The sequence below is a fragment of the Eurosta solidaginis genome, chromosome 3, assembly GCF_040869045.1.
Source record: "Eurosta solidaginis isolate ZX-2024a chromosome 3, ASM4086904v1, whole genome shotgun sequence".
Lineage (NCBI taxonomy): Eukaryota > Metazoa > Arthropoda > Insecta > Diptera > Tephritidae > Eurosta > Eurosta solidaginis.
The window spans coordinates 221,718,217-221,740,631 of NC_090321.1; the positions used below are offsets into that span (position 1 = coordinate 221,718,217).

Sequence of the window (22,415 nt, forward strand, 5' to 3'; positions counted from 1 at the left end):
TTCCGACAAAACGCAAAACCGACTTGGATTCTATGACAGCCCTGAATAAATTCGTTTAAAATCAACTTCAAATATTTCGAATTGCAGAATGGAGCCCCTGATTCGTAATGTGACGAATATACGTGATATAAGTGATACTAGCATCCCTAATCCGATACTAAGCAGCCACTTGTATGTACGTAAACAAATCAATCATCTTTTACACATATACATACAAGGCAACAGAGAGATACTCACCATCAGCCGAAGTAGCACTCACATATACAGACGCATATGGCTACAAACTACAAATATACATGTTGATGGCTGGTAACCAAGCATGAAGTTCACGAAATTACTAGACCTTAGAAGAAATAGCTCAGGCATGACTAAGCTGTTTGATTTAAACACGCAATTAGTTGCGAGGTTGGCGACCACCGTGGTGTGATGGTAGCGTGCTCCGCCTACCACGCCGAATGCCCTGGGTTCACACCCCTGCCAAAGCAACATCAAAATTTTAGAAATAAGGTTTTTCAGTTAGAAGAAATTTTTTCTAAGCGGGGTCGCCCGTCGGCAGTGTTTGGCAAGCGCTCCGAGTGTATTTCTGTCATGAAAATCTCTCAGTGAAAACTCATCTGCCTCGCAGATGCCGTTCGGAGTTGGCATAAAACAAGTAGGTCCCGTCCCGCCAATTTGTTAGAAAAATTAAAAAGGAGCACGATGCAAATTGGAAGAGAAGCTCGGCCTAAAAACTCGTCGGAGGTTATCGCGCCTTACATTTATTTATTTATTTTTTTTTTTTAGTTGTGAAGAGTCATTGTGAAGTACTCTCAAGTTAGTCTAATAAAGACCATTTTGCATTACTGAACGTTAGTAGAAGGTGTAAAATAAGCGGAGTTTCCCAAAAATTCGTTGCAGTATATTCATACAATCTTCGAATTTTCTCAAAATGAAATTAACGCTAGAATGCTTGTGATTGTAAGTATGCTGTCCGTAGATTTTATTTTTTTTTCATAGGTACATACAAAACTTTTTTTACATTTATCAGGATTTACATTGTAAATACATATGCATGATTCAATCACATAAGGTTTGCTCGGCTGGCATATTTTTTTACTGACAATTGCAGCCATTTTGCTCCCAAATCGAGTTGACATCTGTTAAATGTGTTGTTTCTTTGGTACTTTTGGAAAAATATTAGTAGTAGAAATAGGAAGCAAGCAATTCACAAATGCCCGATAAGTACTGAACCGCATATTTCCTTAGTACAATACTTTTAATTTTATGGTGAATTTATTAACTATTTACTAGTGTGGCTGAACAAAAGTAATTCATCGTTCAACGTCAAAAACTCGACCAGCAAATTGATTAATGTAAAAATGCCATTAGTAAATAAAGGACATACCATAACGAAATGTACCCATTGAGTGTGTTAACTTATTCATTCCATGTGTTCGAAACATTCATCTAATACTTACTATCTTTCGCATAACGTGGCCTGCCAGCGTAGCCGCTGTGTTTTAATTCACTGGACTGTGTTGATGTATGCGTAAAACTCGTACAGATCTTCATTAAATCTTCTTCTGAACTCGCCGTCGCCAACACTCCCAGCGCCGCTTCAACTGATGTTGTTATACCACATGTAGAGCTTGTTATTTAGTGCAAAAAAGCATTCACTCTTGCCAATGTGATTCTTCGCTGGATTTCGGAGCTGATGTTGTTGTTTGTGTTCGTTCATCGTTCTATTTATTATAGATACTTTTCTTCTAAAATTTTCGTGGAGCCGATCGAAATATTTCCCCCTTTTCTTCCTTCGTAAAAGTAACCCGTCCTGATTTTTAAACTTGGGAGTGTCAAAGCTCTGTTCTGATTCGAGAACAAACCTCTAGTAATTGAATCATGATAGGTTATACATGTACTTTTACATATGTATATTTTTATTTATAAATCTATATGTACTTGATTAAATTAATTTCTTTTTTTATTTAATAATCACTTAGAGTACACACATTCAACACATTTTCGAAATTTATACACAATTACCGCCAATTTACAAGTGCGACCAGAAATTGTAATGTATATTTGTGATAATTTTCTATTTCGAATATGCTCTCTTGATGATTTTTAGTTATAACACTATACAACAATATCCAATTTTCTTGGTGTATTAGACCAAAATATTTTTTAAATGACTGAGCCATAAGTAAAAAAAACAACTTCTCCATTTTTCCAAATAAGGCTTCTAAGCATTGGTATATACTTTCGAAGAAGATATTGGATCCTTCATAATATATTTTTCTAGATTTATTTTGTATTATTAGAGAAATGTTATATTGCCATCCAGGTTTCGAAGTTCATAATTGGACTTTTGGTGTGCGTGATTCGCATTTTTTCTCATTTTAATGTTATATTTTTACCGTTGCAAGTTTGTGAGAGGTAGAAGTCAAATGTCTAATAAAAAAAATGTAAGGCGCGATAACCTCCGAAGAGATCTAAGGCCGAGCTCTCTTCCAATTTGCGTCGTGCTCCTCTTGATTTTCCCTACAAATTGGCCGGACGGGACCTACATGTTTTATGCCGACTCCGAACGGCATCTGCAAGGCAGATGAGTTTTCACCGAGAGCTTTTCATGGCAGAAATACACTCGCAGCGCTTGCCAAACACTGCCGAGTGGCGACCCCGCTTAGAAAAATTTGCTTCGAATTGAAAAACCTTCAGCCCTATTCTGCATTTCGACTTGGATTGGAATTTTTTCGATTTGGCAATTTTGGTATTCTGTGTTCCAATCTCTTTCGATCCAACTTCGAATCGTTCGATGTTGCGTATTCTGCATTTCGATCGTAGTTCCGTTTTTCTAAGTTGCAAATTAGTTGGCGGAAAAATATTTTCTTTTTAGTTTTTTATTAATTTATAACAGAATTTTAACAAAAATGTAAGTAAAACTTGTTAAGAAACGTAGAAAGCTTGATGATGATTGTTTTTTATGTTTCCAGGTCAAAAACAACATGTCGATGTCGAAGTCCTTGGACGTATTTGCCCCGCAAAAGTATCTAACACATACTTGAAAGCATCCTTGTTAAGTCGAAAGTTTTTTTGAACCTAAATAAGAAAATAAGTCATTAAACTTTACCACTTTTAAGTTCAATTTCTTACAATTCGTCACTCATCTCAAATGGATTACACAAATCTCGCAATATTTGCCTTTCCATTCTCGCCTGGCAATTTTCGTATGCGTTGCTTTCCAACTCTATAAATAATGCCGCGGCTATTGATTCCATTATAATAGACAGCTATAATTTGTGTCTGTTCGTTGGGTCCAGTTATATGCCAAAGCAAGCTGCCGGCGTAGAGGAAGGTGAAACGAAAACGTAAACAATCCTTGCGGAAAGAATAAATAAACCTTTATAAAGTATTTTAGGCCAGTGCAATGAAATTAGCATCCTTAAAATTCAGAAAATATCAACTATATTCGTGCAGGAATCCGTTTTAACAAAACTTGGTGGCCACGGCAGGGAATTGGCCAAAAGAACGACAAAAACACACTTGCAATTATGAAAGCACTTCACTCAAAAAAATATAACACTGCGGCAATATATTCTTTTGCTTTTTTTTGTACAAAATGGCGTGGATAATAAAATATAAACGTTTTTCAGTGTTTTTTACAAATTTTCTTTATTTTATTTTGTTCCAATGTTCACACATTCCGTACCAACAGCTGATTTCGAAAAATCATTTGCTCTTCCTCTTCTCTTTACGATTCCGTCGTAATGCAGAATACCAAACTTCGATTAAAGCGGAGCGTAGAACGGGAACGTAATCGAAATGCAGAATAGGGGTGCTTATTTCTAAAATTTTGATGTTGCTTCGCCCGGGGTGCGAACCCAGGGCATACGGTGTGATAGGCGAAGCACGCTACCATCACACCACGGTGGCCGCCTAAATAAATTTTTAAAAATATATCATGAAGCTTCAAATTTCGAACTTCGAAAGTCCATATGTACCTTTTTTGGAGGCTAACCTCGAAAAACGTAGCTAATAAGATAAACAAGTTTTTTAAAATATTAGGGTTCGATATCCAATATTCGAAAAAATTAAGAGCCGCATATTTATGAAATGTTTCTATCTGTTATACAAACCTCAAAAGGAAATAATAAGCCGATCAAGTTAAAAAATGTATTATTAAAATTCCAATTTCGAACTTCGAGAGCTCATACCTTTCGGAAGTTAACTTCGAAAATTGGCGAAATCAGCTATTTTCTAATAATTTTAGTAAATTTAAATGAATATATTATGAAGGTTCAAATTTAGAACTTCGAAAGCACATAGCTATGTATGTTTGTAGATTTACTGCGAAACTGGAAGATGTTACTTAATTAATATAAATATTCAAAAATAAATATCACACAGGTTTCAATTGCAAGCTCGAAAGTCAATTTCTATGTTTTGGCAGCAAACTCCGAGAAACAGAGAAAATACTTTTTTCTTATAACATAAATGAAAAATTATAACAGAGGCTCCTGTTTCGAATTTTGAAAACCCAAACTTAGAAAAAAAGAAAAATTAGTTTTCTGATATGTGTACATAAAAATTAAAGGTTATATAAAGAATCAAAAATCTATACCTACATTCTGGAGGTTAACTTCGAAAAACGCAGAAATTTATTTTTTCGCACAATAAAAATAAATTTAAAAAATGATTAAAAAGATTCCCGTTTCGAACTTGCAAAGTACACCCCAATGTTTTAGAGGCTAATTTCGAATAAATAAAATACAGAGATTTTTTTCTTATGATATAAATAAACTAAAGAAAATGATATACGAAGGTTCCAAAATACAAACTTCGAAAGCCCATGCCTATGATTCAAAAGCTAACTACGAAAAACGGAGAGTACTTATACTTTTTTAACAATATAAAGAAGTTTAAAAATGTATATATGCTAATTTCGAAAAAATGGAGAATTTACTTTTTTCCCAAGTATTTCTATTCGATTTGGAAAGCTCATTCCAATGTTTTGAAGACTAACTACGAAAAATGTAGAAATTATGCCTTTTTATTGCATTTCAGTCTCTTAAAAATTGGTTTGATGCAATATATAACTAAACAAATTTCAGTCCACAATTGTTTAGTTTGATAAACACATGGCTAAGTTATTAGTCTGTACAAATTTGTATATTTTAAACAAAATTTATTAAAATCTAAAAAACTTATTTTATTTATAAAAACTGAGTTTTTTTCATAAATTTAAATAAAAAATTTACAAAAAAAAAAAATATTAAACTGAATTTAAATACAATAACATTTCGTTTCGTGCGACACATTCCTTTTCTTTATACATATCTCCTTCAGCATGTCGACTTACCTAGCTTTTAAATAATTTTGTTTTACTCCTTGTATAAACCTAATAAATAAATATTCGATCACAAAATTTACAAAATTACAATACACAAAAAAGGAAGTATTTTTCAGTGTTTACTGGCACCCCCCATTTCTGCACAAGAGACGCGCAACAAAACATCAGCACCAACAACAGACAGTATTGCTCTTTTACGCACAAAACTTGTCAGCACTATGCATTTGTATGAAAGCTTCCAAAGCTCGTGGTATTAAACCTTGATATTTAAGTTTGTGAAATGCGATACAACGTGATGCAATACATTTCAAGGAGGTTAATGAATTCTGATAGCTTAGTATTAGATTACTAATGCCAGCTGCAAATAAAATAAAAATAAGGTTAATTACTTATCAAGTCAATAGGGTTTGGGGTCCATGCGACACATATATAATTATTTTTCAAAGATTTTCGATTTCATCGCATTATAATAATTAGAAGAGAGACGCTTAATTATAAGGAAGAGAAGTAAGGCATATAGGCTTGATGCTTACCTGCATTACCAACTTGTGCTGGCGTTAAACCATTCGCATTCACAGCATCCAAATGTGCTCCAGCGTCCACAAATAGCTTAACAATTTTTTCGGCTATTGTTAAGCAAGTGTGCGGATTCTGCATCTGTAAAAAGTGTGGCAAACAATTTTTTTTGTTTACAGGATTTGAAATGTGTCTCAAACGTCAAGAAACTTACACTTGAAACAAGCGTATGCATAGGAGTATTACGATCACGATCCACAGCCGTCACAGAAGCGCCCACATGTACCAAAAGTAATGCAGTGCGAAAACATGGAAAGCTGAAAAACGGAGTGCATTAGAGAATAATATAGATGTAAATATGTGTTGTAGAGAAACATCCATTTCAAAGCCATGATAAAATACCTATGCACGATTGCAAAAAATATTTAAGCGTTATTCGAAGTTAGCCTTCAAAACATAAGTATGGGTTTTCGAAGTTCAAAGTAAGACTTTTCATTATTTTATTTATTTTTTTAAATTTACGATTTACAGAAACTCAACAAAAAGTATGTAAAGGTATTGAATCCTTAAAGGCATTATTTTTTCCAGTAGGTTATGCGGGGTCTACGTCAGAAAAGCAATATATTTCATAATTGGTTTCATATAAACTTAAAGAAAATTCAATTCCAAACAAATAAAACAAAATATATTACGAAACTCCGATTTCTAACTTCGAAAGGCCATACCTATGCTTTTGAGGCTAACTTCGAAAATCGGGGAATCCCTTTTTTGGTAACAAAACCATAGCTCAGGGCTTTAGAAGTTAGGAATCGGGCTTTTGGTAACTCTTTTTTAATTAACGTATTACAAAAAGTAAAAATGTGGACGTTACTCGCCCTTTTTTCTTATTTTAGTTGTATAAATTTTTTACTTTATATATTCCAATCGAAGTCAAATCTTCGTAAAAATTAAAAGCCACTATTTCCAAATTGTTTCCTGTTAGTTTCAACTCTTAAAAATAAAATATGTATCCCATTCTAATAAACTAAAAAATATGTACTACGAAGTTTTTATTTCGAACTTCGAAAGCCAATACATATGTTTTGGGCATAACTTCGAAAAACACGGAGATAACTTTTTTGCTTATGTTTCAATTTTTTCAGAAATATTGGTTTCGTCCAATGCTCAGCTGGGTGGTGGAATGTGAAATATATGGCAAAATCTAATTTTGAAACCATAATAAAACAAGTAAGGACGGGCTGTGCTGAAGATTTGATACCTTTAATGCATGGGGCTGAACAATAACCTTATCCCATTCGTAATATCCAAATAATCGGGTGTATAAGATATGGAATATATAGTGAACAGATGCGCACACCTAAGCGATTTTTAAGATAAATATAAAATAAACAAGTAAGGAAGCCTAAGTTCGGGTGAAACCGAACATTACATACCCAGCTGTACACTTCAAATGATGTTGCTGTTTGTTTTGTGTGCTTAATAGTGTTACAAGGCTGCGCAATAATACATATACATATGGTTCTATTCTGAGCTAATTTTTCTTCGGGTTATGGCTACCGGAACATAAAAAATTGCTTAGTCATAAAAGGGCAGGTGGCACTTTTTTAAATTTGAAGTTTTTTCTATTTATTGTTATAAATCCACTTAGGAAATGAAATACCATTGATATAAAGCTCTTTTTTTTCAAAGATATAGCTTATTTAAAAATCTTTTATATAAAAGTGGGCGTGGTCCTTAACAGATTTCCTTAATTTTTCTTCAAAGCATTCCTTATAGTAAAGGCAACCTCTCTGCCGAATTTTGTTACGATAGGTTTAACGATTTCTGATTTATGATTAATAATATTTGTAAAATTGATTTATCACAAGTGGGCGGTGCCACGCCCATTAAAAAATTTTTTTTTCAAATTTGTATCAAGAGTCTCAATATCAGTCCACACGTCAAATTTCAACATTCTAGGTGTATTATTTACCAAATAATCAGGTTTTTTGTGTTTTCCAAAATGTTATATTTATAATAAAAAGAGGGCGTGGTTATCATCCAATTTCGTTCATTTTCAATACCAATCTATTCTAGGTCCAGATAAGCTCGCGCTTTTTCTCATTATAAAGGTATTGAATCCTTAAAGGCATTATTTTTTTCCAGTAGGTTATGCGGGGTCTACGTCAGATCTTCAAACAAATGAAAAGCAATATATTTCGTGTTTCATATAAACTTAAAGAAAATTTCATACCAAATAAATAAAACAAAATATATTACGAAACTCCGATTTCTAACTTCGAAAGGACATACCTATGGTTTTGAGACTAACTTCGAAAATAGGAAACACCTTTTTGGTAGCAAAACCATAGCTCAGGGATTTAGAAGTTCGGAATCGGGCTTTTGGTCTCTCTTTTTAAGTGACGTATTACAAAAAGTAATATTTACTTATTCCAATCGAAGTCAAATCTTCGAAAAATTAAAAGCCACATCTCCAAATTATTTGCTACTAGTCCCAAACAAATATAATATAAAATGTATCCAATTCTAATAAACTAAAAAATATGTACTACGAAGTTTCTCTTTCGAAACTTCGAAAGCCCATACTTATGTTTTGAGCACAACTTCGAAAAACAAGGAGACAACTTTTTTGCTTTGGTTTCAATCTCTTAAAAAATATTGGTTTCATCCCATGCTCAGCTGGGTGATGAATGCGAAATATACTTCAAAATCAAATTTTGAAGCCATAATACAAAAATTTCACTTCGACACCTTTCGAAGTTAGTATTTTAAACAAATATAATCAAAACTTTTGGTAATTTTCTTGATTTACATCTTCAAAAACCAAAAAGCCATTTATTTCTGTATTTTTGCTTATCCGCTATTAAGGGGCAAATTATGTTTAGCGCAACGAGCCATTTCAGTTCATTCGTTCACTTCAGTAAGTAACAGTAAACCTGATAAACCAAATTTTTAAAGTAGTGAGTGTAAAAGACAGTGACTGCGACGCAAGGTGTCACGTCGTCATACATAATCGGGCCCTGAAACTCGCGGAAATCAAATGTATCACATTGCAACTTCAAAAGCCAAGACCCACAGTTTGGAAAGTTATTTTTTTAACCTCACAAAAAATATAATAACAATTGTCTCGCGTAAGCTTTCATCCCAAATCGAATTTATACATATTTATAAAGTTCGCTCACCGGCATATATCACTGGTATAGAAATCATCAACGGGCGTTATACCATTCACAGCCAAATGTAATATAGTTTGTCCATCAGCCAGTCGTGTATCACATTTAATAAATTTCAATATGGTTGAGTATAATTGTTCGATTTGAGGTCGTTCTATATCGATATTGTTGTGCGCTAAAAGTTTCGTAATGATTTTGATGAGGTAGAGAGCAGTGATGACATTTTGTTCATTTTGATCCTAGAAAGAAATGTAATAAAAACCTATTTTCAGTTTTTAAAAATAAAAAATTTTACATTTTTTCTGAAAATGTCGCTTTTTAAAATCTGTTTTAATAACGATTGGTTGAAGAACGCAGCACCCAAATTGTGTTTCTTTAACGCCCAATCTCATTTAAAATATATACAGCCCGATTCTAAATAAAAATTCCTTGTGAGTTTTTTCACTTCTCCCTTTCCTCCTATTCTGTTCGAAAAAGCGGAAACCGGTTATGGGAGACAAGTAAGTATTCAGACTAATTCTAAATATTCTCGCGGAATTTTGTTCTCGCGGATTTTTTTATTCCCGCGGAAAAATTCCTCCAATTCTTTTCTCCTAGGGAGAAGAATAATTGGGGAATAGGAATTTCCAATTTTCGAAGTCAGCTGTTTTGTGAATTGAAATTTCGTTGCGCATTTGTTATTTCGTTTAAAAAATTGAAAAGTTTAATTATTGTTGCAAATTTGTTTGAAACTAAGAAATAAAATATAAACAATGCACAGTATTGCATTTCACGTGTTAATCACTGAAATGAGTAATGAATTTGTGCCACAGCAACATCAACAGAGGAACATAAGAAGAAGAAGACGGCGGGATAACACAAATTCGCCGGAGTTGCCTCCTTTCATTCAGCAAAGCAATTCTCTGGCGGCCAAGTCGAGTTGAGTTCGCCTTTCGCCATATGCCGAAATCTATTTAAGCCTTCTTAAAAATCCTTGCGCAATTTCTGGATGGCTGCATCAAATATACCAAGAGCTCTTATGTTGCTTATGCTATACTTTTCTACTTAAAATAAAGAATATTATGGTTGTTGTTGTTGTATTAACAGTGAGAATATTGTGGTAGAATGTACATACATATTTTAGTACAAATTTGTACAAATAAGTGTTCTTTCTTAAAAGAACCAATTTCCTTTAACTATTTTGATGCATTCCCTTTAATTTAACAAGTGAAAAAACTCCTATGAAATGGCAAAGAAATCTCCCTCTCCCTCACATTCATAATACCTACTTTTCTCCCATAACCGGTTTCCGCTTTTTCGAACATTGTTCAGAATAGGAGGAAAGGGAGAAGTGAAAAAACCACAAGGAATTTTTATTTAGAATACGAGGAATGGAAGAAGGGAAAAACTCGCACGGAATTTTTGTTTAGAAATGGGCTGATTATGAATGTGAAGGAGAGGGAGATTTCTCTGCCATTTCATAGGAGTTTTTTCACTTGTTAAATTAAAGGGAATGCATCTGGTTAACATATTTTTTCGGTTTTTAAGGTTAGGGCCGAACTGGACTCGCTGGCTCAAAAAAAAAAAAAAAAAACAAAGCCCAAAAATAAAAATGTATAGGTATACATGTGCCGCTGTTTTGTGTAGCTATTTTTTTGAAGATCTGCCTTTTGACTCCTCATAAAACCTTGAAAGCATTGTATACAATTTAAATAAGAAAATAAAGACAGACCACAACTTCATGTTTACTAACTCAGGTACAATAGATAAAAAGATATATTAGGAATTGTTCCACTTCGAATTTCGAAAGCCAATAACTACGTTTTAGGGGCTACTTCGAAAAACGGAGTAATTACTTTTGCGCTTAGGAATCAACTTCTTAAAAACAAAAATGATTAAGTCCCAGGTGGGCGTGATTGCCAAAGAGCTTACGTAAGACTCATTTACAAGGCGAATTTATACGAGGTCATAGCAAGGCGAATTCAGCACAACTGGCCGTGCACAATTACGTAAAGTCAAAAGAAAATTAGCTTTGCTTTCGATTAACTGACGTCTTGTTGCACACAGGCGTTGCTTGGAAATAACACCACCTTGTAATGAATTCGCCTTCGTAAGATTTCTTAGACACTGTCGCTGCGAGCTACTGTGTTATTTCAGTCAATGCAGGAACCCACAGCTGCATGAAGAGTTTCTTACCGCCAACATTTGCGGCACATCTTTTGGACCAGGATGTGCTATTTTATATTTATTATTTTCGATTTCCTGCTGACACTTGACCAACACCGATAAAACAGTTGACAGATCCAATGTTTGTTCCTCGAGCCGTAAAATTTGTGAGAACAGTTGTGCAAAACGTAACAAATCACGCTCAACGGAAACCTAGAAAGATAATGAATTGATAAAATAACTTTTCTCTGCTCTTTTTAAATAAACCAATTATACTTACATTATTAATCATACGCAAATCGATAGCATAATTCCATAATATCTGACATTGTGCAAAACGTCCTTGATCGGCCATAACAGCGCCACGATATACAATTGGTTGAGGTAAATCAGGATGATGTCTGCCTAAAATACGTTCACGTATCGTTAAAGTCTCCATATGTATTGAATGATGATTGAGGCGTATGGCTTGTAATTCGGGTATATTTTCTGTTTCGAACCAATCATCATAGGCTGTTATTGGTGCCATTACTCGCTTTCGTATCACTTTATCTTCATCGGCGTAGCGCATTTCCATTGCACGCATTAAATGTTGATAAGCTTTTGTTACATCATAATTATCCTTATCATTGGCGAATGAGGCACCCATTAACTCGATTGCATTTATTATCTTTAAAGGAACGTTGAGTTAAATTATTAATATTGTTACGAATATTAGCAACACTAAGGGGTACTGCCATCTCTAAGCCGATGCTAAGCAGTGACGTGAATTCACATCAATAATTCAATTATTATGTCTGCACACACGCGTACACGCGGCGGAGAAGCAACGCACAAACACATGCAGATATCTTATCTGAAATGCTCCTAAAGGTATGCAATTATGATTGTGGAAGTGTCGCTCACACATGCAAGCGCATGGGGTATGAGAGAAGCTATAAAAATTATACATCTGTAGTTGTAGCTGAGCAATTTATAACTAACTAGTAAGTTCTGGAATTAGAAAAGCCTAGAAATATGCAACGAGGAAATCAGACAGTATAAAAAGGCGACAACAGTAGAGGCGAGAAATCAGTTTCATTTGAGCTATGAATCAGTTTGGTTTAATTAAGCAAGCTATTCGTTGCAAAGTATAAGTGTTATTGTGAAGTACTTTAATAAAGGCCATTTTGCCATTATTCAATATTGGAGTTATTTATTCAACAGTTTAGTGATTCGAACGTTAGCAGAAGATTGCAAATAAGGGAAATTGCAAGTAAATTTGTTACAATTGGTGTCAGAAAAGGAATTGTTGAATAAATTCCGAAGACTTCGAATACAACTTGGACATGCCAAAGTTAAGTGAATTGAGGATCCAGCAACTGAAGAAGGAGTTGGAGAATCGTAGATTGAATACAACCGGCATTAAACAAGAACTTCAGAAACGACTACGACAGGCAATGGAATTAGAAGGAATAGACGTGGAAGAGTATGACTTTCATCTTGATGGCGAGGAAACAACAAAAATGGAAGAAACGCCGCAGACAGTTACGAGCACAGACTTGAACATGATATTGGCTGCAATATCTGCACAAACATCGACAGTAACATCAATGTCGTCGCAAATGTCATCTCAACTGGAAGAACAGAGGACATATATGGCATCTCAACTGGATGAACAGAAGACATATATGGCATCCCAACTGGAATCACAAGATACACGCATAACATCTAAGATTGAAGCACAGGAGACGCGTATTTCCGAAATGTCGGCACAAATATCAGCACAGATATCATCTCAGATCTCCACACAACTAGAAGATCAGGAAGTCCGTATATCATCTAAACTGGAAGCGCATATGGAAGAAAAACTAACCCAGTTTAATGAAGGCTTCAGTGGTCGACAGGATAAAATAGAGGCAGAGATGGATGCTTTGAAAGATCGTATACAGGAGTTGCAACTAAATCGCCCAGCAGTTTCAACGAGTAATCCAAAGGTAAAAACACCATCCTTTGCCGGTTTTGTTCCTGTTTGTTCGGCTTGGGTGCAACTGAAACCGGCAGTGGGTAGGCGCACACGGGCCGATCTTGGGTTGATAGTGCACTCGGAAGAAAATAAAAGAACACACGAAAAATTCCTCGTTATAAAATAATATTTAATTAGAGTGTAAGGAAATATAAAGTGGATACAATATTACCTTTGTGTTTAACGTGACGATGGTGATCCTGGGCGTTGTGAACTGCTTGGCGGTCGATCATAAAAGAGGCCGGTTGTCCCGTTGAGGACAACCGCTAAGCCGCGAAAAAGTCCTCTGGTGTTAAGGAGGGGAAAGGCCACTCATACAAACACCCCACATATACGTGCATGGGTGCTGACAACCTGCACACACACACGTGCATGTGTATGAAACGCATGCATGTGCATGCATGCACACAAATGCGGCGTGAGTGTGGGTGGCTGGAAATATTATTAAAACGTTAGGAAGGGGCGCCGTCAATCAGGTAAAAGTTAGGCATTGGGCCTAAACACTGGTCTTTAAGCTACAATTTGAGAAGACCGCAACAGTGAACAACTGGAATGCTGAAGATAAAGTTGCTGCACTCTTCGTGGCATTGAAAGGGCCTGCAGCGGAAATCTTACAGACGATTACAGAGTACGAACGGAACAGTTATGAAGCGTTGATGGCCGCTGTCGAGAGACATTATGGAAGCGAGCATAGAAAACAGATATTCCAAATTGAGTTACAAAACCGCTACCAAAAAGCAAATGAGACATTGCAGAAGTTTGCTTCAGATATTGAAAGATTGGCTCATCTTGCAAATGCGGACGCACCCGTGGAATACACTGAAAGGGTAAAAATCCAGAGCTTCATAAATGGCATACGAGATGTGGAAACGAAGCGGGCTACATATGCGAATCCAAAACTAACATTTGCTGAAACGGTATCGCATGCACTGACTCAGGAAACAGCCTCACTTTTGAGAAAGCCAGCGTACAAAGCTCATGGCGTGGGAGTGGAAAGGCCAGACTGGGTAGACGAAATTTTGGAAGCATTGAAGGGTACGCAGCAGAAGAATAATGATGCAGTCAAATGCTTTAAGTGTGGAAAGCCAGGGCATATTGCGCGTTATTGCAACACCAACCCTAACAGTTCCAACAGTGTGGGTGGTCGTAAACGCAGAGCAGAAGGAGATGAGCAAATCTCCAAGACCACTCAATCGTTAAACTAAATCGAGTCAGCCGCAAGGGGCGACAGCTGGCTCCCGCAATTGAATGCCCCATAATCTCTATCTTGCAGATTGGAAGAAGATCGAGCAATCTTACTGTTGGAGGACATGTGGATGGAAAGGAACGTTTACTGACTGTAGATACGGGTGCATCTCATTCCATAATTCGAGCGGATTTAGTCAACAAAAAGATAAGACCATTGCTTGTAGCAAGATTACGTACAGCCACGGGAGCGGACACCCAGGTAATTGGAGAAGTAGAATGTGAAGTAGCAATTGGGAACGTCACGGTACTACACAATTTTATAGTGGCAGATATTGTTGATGAAATCATAATTGGAGTGGACTTCTTAATCAACCAAGGCATCAAGATCGATATGCAAAGCAAGACGATGCGATATAAGAACATGGATGTGCCACTTAATTTCGGCTACGAGAGAGGCTACAGCGGTAAACGAGTGCTGGTGGAAGAGAGTCAGCAAATACCACCAAAATCCGAAGCAGTCATCTGGGCAAAGGTTGATGGAGATTGTGGGACAAACAAATTGTGGATTGTCGAAGCAGCAAACAAATCAGCACTGAACATACTTGTAGGAAAAACCCTGGCTATGACAAAAAAAGATGGACGTATTCCGGTAAGAGTACTCAATGAGTTCAAGTCACCATTCAATTTGACCAAAGGAGCTATTTTGGGAAGATGCCAAGAGGCTGAAGTAGTTATTAACTGTGGACAGATCCAGGAACACGTTTCATTTAGTAATACTGATCTTTCAAATGAGATCACGGCATGGACGCAGGGGCTAGAGGAAGCCTATCAGAGTAAAGCAAAACAACTGCTCCTAAAGTACGCGAACATATTTGATCAGGATGGTTCCAAACCAGGCCGCACCAATGTTGTGAAACATCAAATTGACACTGGAGACGCGAGGCCGATACGTCAAGCTCCTCGTAGTGTTCCACTGGCGAAACGGGAAGTTGTGAGTCAAATCGTACAAGAAATGAGCGCTGTTTAAAAAGGAAGTCAATTATTTGGGTCATAAGGTAACGACAGAGGGCATCTGCACTGCGAACGAAAAGATAGAGGGTGTAAAGGATTGGCCAAGAGCACAGAACCTACATAAATTGAGAAGTTTCCTTGGGCTGTGCACATATTACCGCCGATTTGTACCAAATTTTTCCAGCGTAGCCCATAGCCTCCATGAACTTACAAGAAAAAATAAAGCTTTTTAAATGGAAGACGGAGCAAGACGTGGCTTTCCAAATATTGAAAGAGCGGTTGTGCACTGCCCCAATGTTGGCATATCCGATTCCAGGAGCAACGTTTATTCTAGACACAGATGCGAGTGGATATGCTATAGCAGGCGTTTTATCACAACTGGTCCATGGACAGGAGAAGGTAGTTGCATATTACAGCCGTTCGATTGGAAAACTACGATTGGAACTACTGCGTTACGCGGAGAGAGCTATTGGCATTGGTAGAGTGCATTAAACATTTTCACAAATACCTCTACGGCCAGCGATTCCGTGTCAGGACAGATCACGCAGCGTTAAAATGGAACACTTTAGAATTGATATACGGTTGCCTTCATCGAGTATGGGGGAGTGAGGATGGTCAATGCAAGAAGAAACTGATAGTTGTTCCCAGAAAGCTGATTCCTGACGTGCTCAGCAAGCTGCATAATGGTCCAAGTGGAGGTCATCTTGGAATCACGAAGACGCTTGAGAAAACTAAGCAGAGATTCTATTGGGTTGGTTGCCGTCAGTCGGTCACCGGTGGATTGCCAACTGCGAGGTATGCAACAGAGCGAAAGGGCCCAAAACACGAAGTCATGGCCAGATGAAGCATTATATTTCAGGTGCACCATTTGAAAGGATCGCCATGGATGTCGCAGGTCCATTTCCTACTAGCAACCGCGGAAACAAATACGTACTGATAGTTATGGATTATTTCAGTAAATGGCCAGAGGTATACCCAATCCCAAACCAAGAAGCAGAAACAGTAGCAGAAGTGGTTACAAACGAATGGGGCGCAAGGTATGGTGTACCAATGGAGTTACATTCTGACCAAGGCAGGAATTTTGAATCAGCTGTGTTCCAAGAAATGTGCAAGAAGTTGGGCATTCGAAAAACACGGACAACTGCATTGCATCCTCAGTCCGATGGTATGGTGGAACGTTTCAATAGAACATTGGAGGAGCATTTAAGGAAAGTAGTAGACAAGTAACATAAGGACTGGGATACACACATATAATTATTCTTGATGGCCTATCGATCGGCAGTACATGAGGCAACGGGCCAAACTCCCGCAAAGTTAATTTTCGGCAATGACCTTCGACTGCTAGCTGATTTGAAGTATGGGATAGATGCCGATGCGGAGAGGAATGTCAAGAAATCCACTGGTGTCTTGGAAGAAGAGCTGAGAGAGATACACGATCTGGTAAGGCGTCGAGCAAAGATTATGAGTGACAAGATGAAAACGAGGTACGATAAAGCAATTCATTCGGAAGGGTTTCAGGAAGGAGATTTGGTGCTGCTATACAACCCACAACGAAAAATAGGTTTGTCCCCGAAATTGCAGTGTAACTGGGAAGGCCCATACAAAGTTGTAAAACGGATCAACGATGTAGTGTACCGCATACAAACCATTGGCAAACCACGAACCAAAATGAAAGTGGTTCATTTGGAGAGGCTAGCAGCGTTTAGATCGAGAGATTTGTCTGATCGGGACGATCAGACTTAGGTGGAGGGCAGTGTTACGAATATTAGCAACACTAAGGGGTACTGCCATCTCTAAGCCGATGCTAAGCAGTGACGTGAATTCACATCAATAATTCAATTATTATGTCTACACATACACGCACACGCGGCGGAGAAGCAACGCACAAACACATGCAGATATCTTATCTGAAATGCTCCTAAAGGTATGCAATTATGATTGTGGAAGTGTCGCTCACACATACAAGCGCATGGGGTATGAGAGAAGCTATAAAAATTATACATCTGTAGTTGTAGCTGAGAAATTTATAACTAACTAGTAAGTTCTGGAATTAGAAAAGCCTAGAAATATGCAACGAGGAAATCAGGCAGTATAAAAAGGCGATAACATAGATACGAGAAATGAGTTTCTTTTAAGCTATCAATCAGTTTAGTTTAATTAAGCAAGCTATTCGTTGCAAAGTATAAGTGTTATTGTGAAGTACTTTAATAAAGGCCATTTTTCCATTATTCAACAGTTTAGTGATTCGAACGTTAGCAGAAGATTGCAAATAAAGGAAATTGCAAGTAAATTCGTTACAATATGTAATTATAGAATAAGTGTTGATGTTGTCGACGAGGAAAGAATTCGAATTATTTTCGAACGATTTGCCTCAGCTTTTTGCCATCTTCAGTGTAATCTTTTGCTGAGTGCAAGCAATACTATACTTAGTAGTTTCTTTTTATTCTGGTGATTTTTCGACAGTGTACTGTTTATGTATATTAGAATGACTTTAGGTCACAATTCGACCACGAAAAATGACACTGAAGATGGTAGTATACCGAAACCGGTTTGTCTACAAACCAAAATTGACAAGGAATAACAGGAAATCGTTCCAAAATATTTTCAATATATAAATGTTAGCACCTGACGTGCAAACAACATCCCCATCTCCGGCCACGCTGAAATAACATGACGCAAATTCGCTCAATTACCTCCTCTTTTGTCATCAGTCCAGGACGTGAAATAAACATTTCAACCACCGCTTCATGTGTGCGCTCTGCTGCTTGCAGTACGGGCGTTAATCCATGTTCGTTTTTTAGCATTCGTGCACCATGATCAAGTAATAGACGACACACCTCTAGATGACCACATTCGGCGGCGTAGTGTAGAGCGGTGGCACCGCAAAGCGCTTGCTCATTCGGATTAGCACCATTATTTAGTAATGTGTCTACTACATGAGCATGGCCTTTGTAGGCGGCAATCATAATGGATGTGTTATTATAGGTGTTAGCCAAGTTTACATCGGCACCATGTTCAATTAGATATTTAACGATGTCCAAGCGACCTGAAAAAGGATTACAAAAACATTAATCGGCTATCTTTAAATTTGTAAATTGAGAAACACATGGCTGAATATTTGTGATTGGGCTTAAGAACTTCTACCGTTTACCTAACGTTTTACGTTTACCTATCCGTGGTGGACAGGGATATTACATCGGAGCTTCCAATAGGCGTCTCTTCAACTACCCTAGAAGAGTAAAGTACTCTCGAAATTCTACAACTTGGAGTAAATAATTTTTAAGTCGGAGATTGGAGCAGCTAACCGGGCCTCCTGGTTAAGCTTCTGCGATTTGGTGAAATTGTGTAATGACTCTACTAGTTTCATCGCTAGGGATTCCGCTTCTTAAGTTTCTAACGGACACTGGTTTTGCGGACGTCCTAATTGCGGGAAAATCTGTTTGCCTATCGGCTATTGCCGGCGTAGGTGAAATGAAATCCATCACCTTATGAAAAGTCAATGCGAGCCATTACCTCTTATAAGCGCTTCAAACCTTCGGGGTCAGATGGAATAATACCTGCACAGCTTCAGATATAGTTGGGGATTTCCCGCAGCTGGCTGAAATAAGTCAAACTCATCTTCATCGCAAAGGTGGGGGAAAGATCTGTTGTCACTCCTAAAGACTTAAGATCATTCGACAGAAAATTCTCTTCATTTAGTTGTTAAGCTGATAAAGAGCAAGCGTTCAACATAGAGGATTTAATAGCACTGCGACTCAAACCTTGTCATATAGATGTTTCTGAATACATTGAGGAACGTTTTACATGGGGTGTCGTAATCAGATGGAGTTGCTGTATACTTTAACAAAACGAAGATTGTTCTGTTCACGTGGAGGTACAGGATCCCTGAATTTAGGTTACCCCTAGTTTAACCTGTTACAGTATCCAGAATGAAGTTGAGCTAGAGTGACTCGCGTTTCCCTAGGGAGTGTGCGTTCCTCTTCTGCAAGTTTAGGGTATTGTTCTTTGAGTACAGGATTCACCGGGCAATTCCTAACATAGAGGTCCGACGCCTGTTTGTGGCGTTCACTGAGGAACTGCTTGTGTTTTTTGGCTTCATACGGCTGTGTTTTCAGGTGCCGTATTTCCTCATAATGCTTACTGAGACGACTCCTTAAGCCCCTGGGCGGTGTTGGCTCATCAATCAGATGTCTATTGGGATGCCCAGGTTTCTGGGTATTCAACAGTTTCGGGGACATAAGACAACCCGTGGCGGTTCTGATGGCGGTATTTTGGTAGGCCTGTAGCTTCTTCCAGTGGGTAGTCTTTAGGCTTGGCGACATTCCCTCATCTTATTATACTGTTGTTGTTGTTGTATTTGTAGCGATAAGGTTACTCCCCGAAGGCTTTGGGGAGCGTTATCGATGTGATGGTCCTTTGCCGGATACAGATCCGGTACGCTCCAGTAACACAGCACCATTAAAGTGCTAGCCCGACCATCTCGGAACGATTTATATGGCCACATAAAACCTTCAGCCCATCCCTCCCTCCCCACCCCCAAGTCCCATGAGAAATACTATACTATAGGGGTAAGGCATGCCAAATCAGATGTCCGCACAATAGGTAAGGTTAGGGTGACCTGGCCGGTCCTTGAGGACTGAATGGGTCCAGAGCGTTACACCAGCAGCTATGTTATAATATAATAATTACATCATCTTTGTAAATAATATGTGCTACTTTCTGCTTCTAGATCTGATAGCTGTATCAATTCTTATAGCTGGAGTACTAGCCCGTTGAACGCGGCACACGTGCATAAAATGGGCTCAACCGGTTCTTCCTCCAACCCGTACTAGGTAAATTAGGCCTCTTAGCATGTGACAACAAAGGACAGTGTCCAGTCAGAATAACCATCATGAGCTGACAGTTCCCCTTTTTAATGATAAGAGTAATTTTGTTAGTTTACGGTTATAAGCGCTTTTTTCCACGCCCTTCCTGTTTTGTCAATCATGAGCAAAGGGAGATAATAGATCGCGGTAACATTTAGTTACTTGATATAAATATGACTGAAATAATACCATAAAATCAACTCACCTTCATAACATGCCGCTCTGAGTGGTGACGATTGTGCTTTTGTATTGTGATTAACATCCGCACCACGTTGTATCAATAATTTTACCACTTGCATATGTCCCATTCCAGCGGCAACCCAAAGTGCAGTGGCGCCATAGACCAATAGCCCATCGAAAACCACATTGCACTCACGTTCCAAATCAATGTCATATTGCGAGAGTAACGTCTTGACAAATGTCACATTGCCCATCATGGCGGCCATTGTGAGTGGGGTAACCGATTGTCCATCCACTTCATCGAATTTCTGTTAAATATATGTAAATGGAATATTTTTTTAAATTTTAATAAAGTGATGCTTTACTTTGAGGTGAAAAACATTTAGCCGTACATTTATAAATATTTATGCCTGTGAAATTTGTACAGTCGTGTGCAAAAGTTTAACAATAACGGGGCAAGATCATGATCATGTTTTGCAACTTTGTGCACATTCTCAGCACTAGTTCTTATATTCTGCGAGTATTGTTTTGCACCAGCGCAATGCAAATTTTCTACACGAAACTGTAGGCCACAACTGTACACAAGGAAACTGACATAATTTCGCCTGATTGACCAGTTGGCAAAAAAATTTTATATTTATATTTTGCTGAAAATATTTCTTTAACAAGAATAACCAGAAATCACAACTCAATAAGCAGCGGAACGAAACTCGCAAAAATTGGAGAAAAAGCTAGTTCTCAGCTCGGCATTGTTTATCATTTGCGACAAAACTGTTTATCGTGTCTCAAAATTTTCTTAAGCATTAACTTTTCGTTTACTATTTGAGAAACAACTTAAAAGGGCATTTCGATCCTTGGTGAGTCAAAATTTGTTCGGCCTTCACACATACAAAATCGGCTTTTTACAAGCATAAAATTCGATCGTCAATAGCAAGACTACACAACCTCCAAAATGAGAATGATTTGTAGCCATATAGAATTCTTCATCAAAACAAAAAAAAAAAAAAAAACAAGTAAGGAAGGCTAAGTTCGGGTGTAACCGAACATTACATACTCAGTTGAGAGCTGTGGAGACAAAGTAAGGGAAAATCACCATGTTGTAAAAAGAACCTAGGGTAACCCTGGAATGTGTTTGTATGACATGAGTATCAAATGGAAGGTATTAAAGAGTATTTTAAGAGGAAGTGGACCATAGTTCTATAGATGGACGCCATTCAGGGATATCGCCATAAAGGTGGACCAGGCCTGACTCTAGAATTTGTTTGTACGATATGGGTATCAAATGAAATGTGTTAGTGAGTATTTTAAAAGGGAGTGGGCCTTAGTTCTATAGGTGGACGCCTTTTCGGAATATCGTTATAAAAGTGGACCAGGGTTGACTCTAGAATGCGTTTGTACAATATGAGTATCAAACGAAAGGTGTTAATAAAAGTTTTAAAAGGGAGTGGGCCTTAGTTCTATGGGTGGACCCCTTTTCGGGATATCGCCATAAACGTGGACCAGGGGTGACTCTAGAATGCGTTTGTACGATATGGGTATCAAATGGAAGGATTAAAGAGTATTTTAAGAGGAAGTGGGCCATAGTTCTATGGTGGACGCCATTTAGGGATATCGCCATAAAGGTGGATCAGGGTTGACTCTAGAATTTGTTTGCACGATATGGGTATCAAATGAAATATGTTAGTGAGTATTTTAAAAGGGAGTGGGCCTTAGTTCTATAGGTGGACGCATTTTCGGAATATCGTTATAAAAGTGGACCAGGGTTGACTCTAGAATGCGTTTGTACAATATGAGTATCAAACGAAAGGTGTTAATAAAAGTTTTAAAAGGGAGTGGGCCTTAGTTCTATGGGTGGACCCCTTTTCGGGATATCGCCATAAACGTGGACCAGGGGTGACTCTAGAATGCGTTTGTACGATATGGGTATCAAATGAAAGGTGTTAATGAGTATTTTAAAAGGGCGTGGGCCTTATTTCTATAGGTGGACGCCTTTTCGAGATATC

General features: G+C 37.6%; 1 protein-coding gene across 3 annotated transcripts in view; it reads right to left on the reverse strand.

The window, feature by feature from the left end:
* Positions 1-949: 949 nt before the first annotated feature.
* The window catches only part of Fem-1 (protein fem-1 homolog B), a 61,075-nt gene continuing 39,609 nt past the window's right edge, over positions 950-22,415 (reverse strand). For 2 of the 3 annotated variants that reach the window (XM_067775255.1, XM_067775256.1), the window contains 8 exons: positions 20,438-20,720; positions 18,061-18,413; positions 11,444-11,833; positions 11,194-11,376; positions 9,028-9,257; positions 6,060-6,162; positions 5,863-5,986; positions 950-5,687 (listed from right to left, as the gene is read on the reverse strand). In XM_067775255.1, coding sequence (XP_067631356.1) covers positions 5,524-5,687; positions 5,863-5,986; positions 6,060-6,162; positions 9,028-9,257; positions 11,194-11,376; positions 11,444-11,833; positions 18,061-18,413; positions 20,438-20,720 — 1,830 coding nt within the window. In that variant the 3' untranslated portion in view covers positions 950-5,523. The remainder of the gene's footprint in view (positions 5,688-5,862; positions 5,987-6,059; positions 6,163-9,027; positions 9,258-11,193; positions 11,377-11,443; positions 11,834-18,060; positions 18,414-20,437; positions 20,721-22,415) is intronic. The other variant, XR_010951252.1, reaches the window with a different exon arrangement.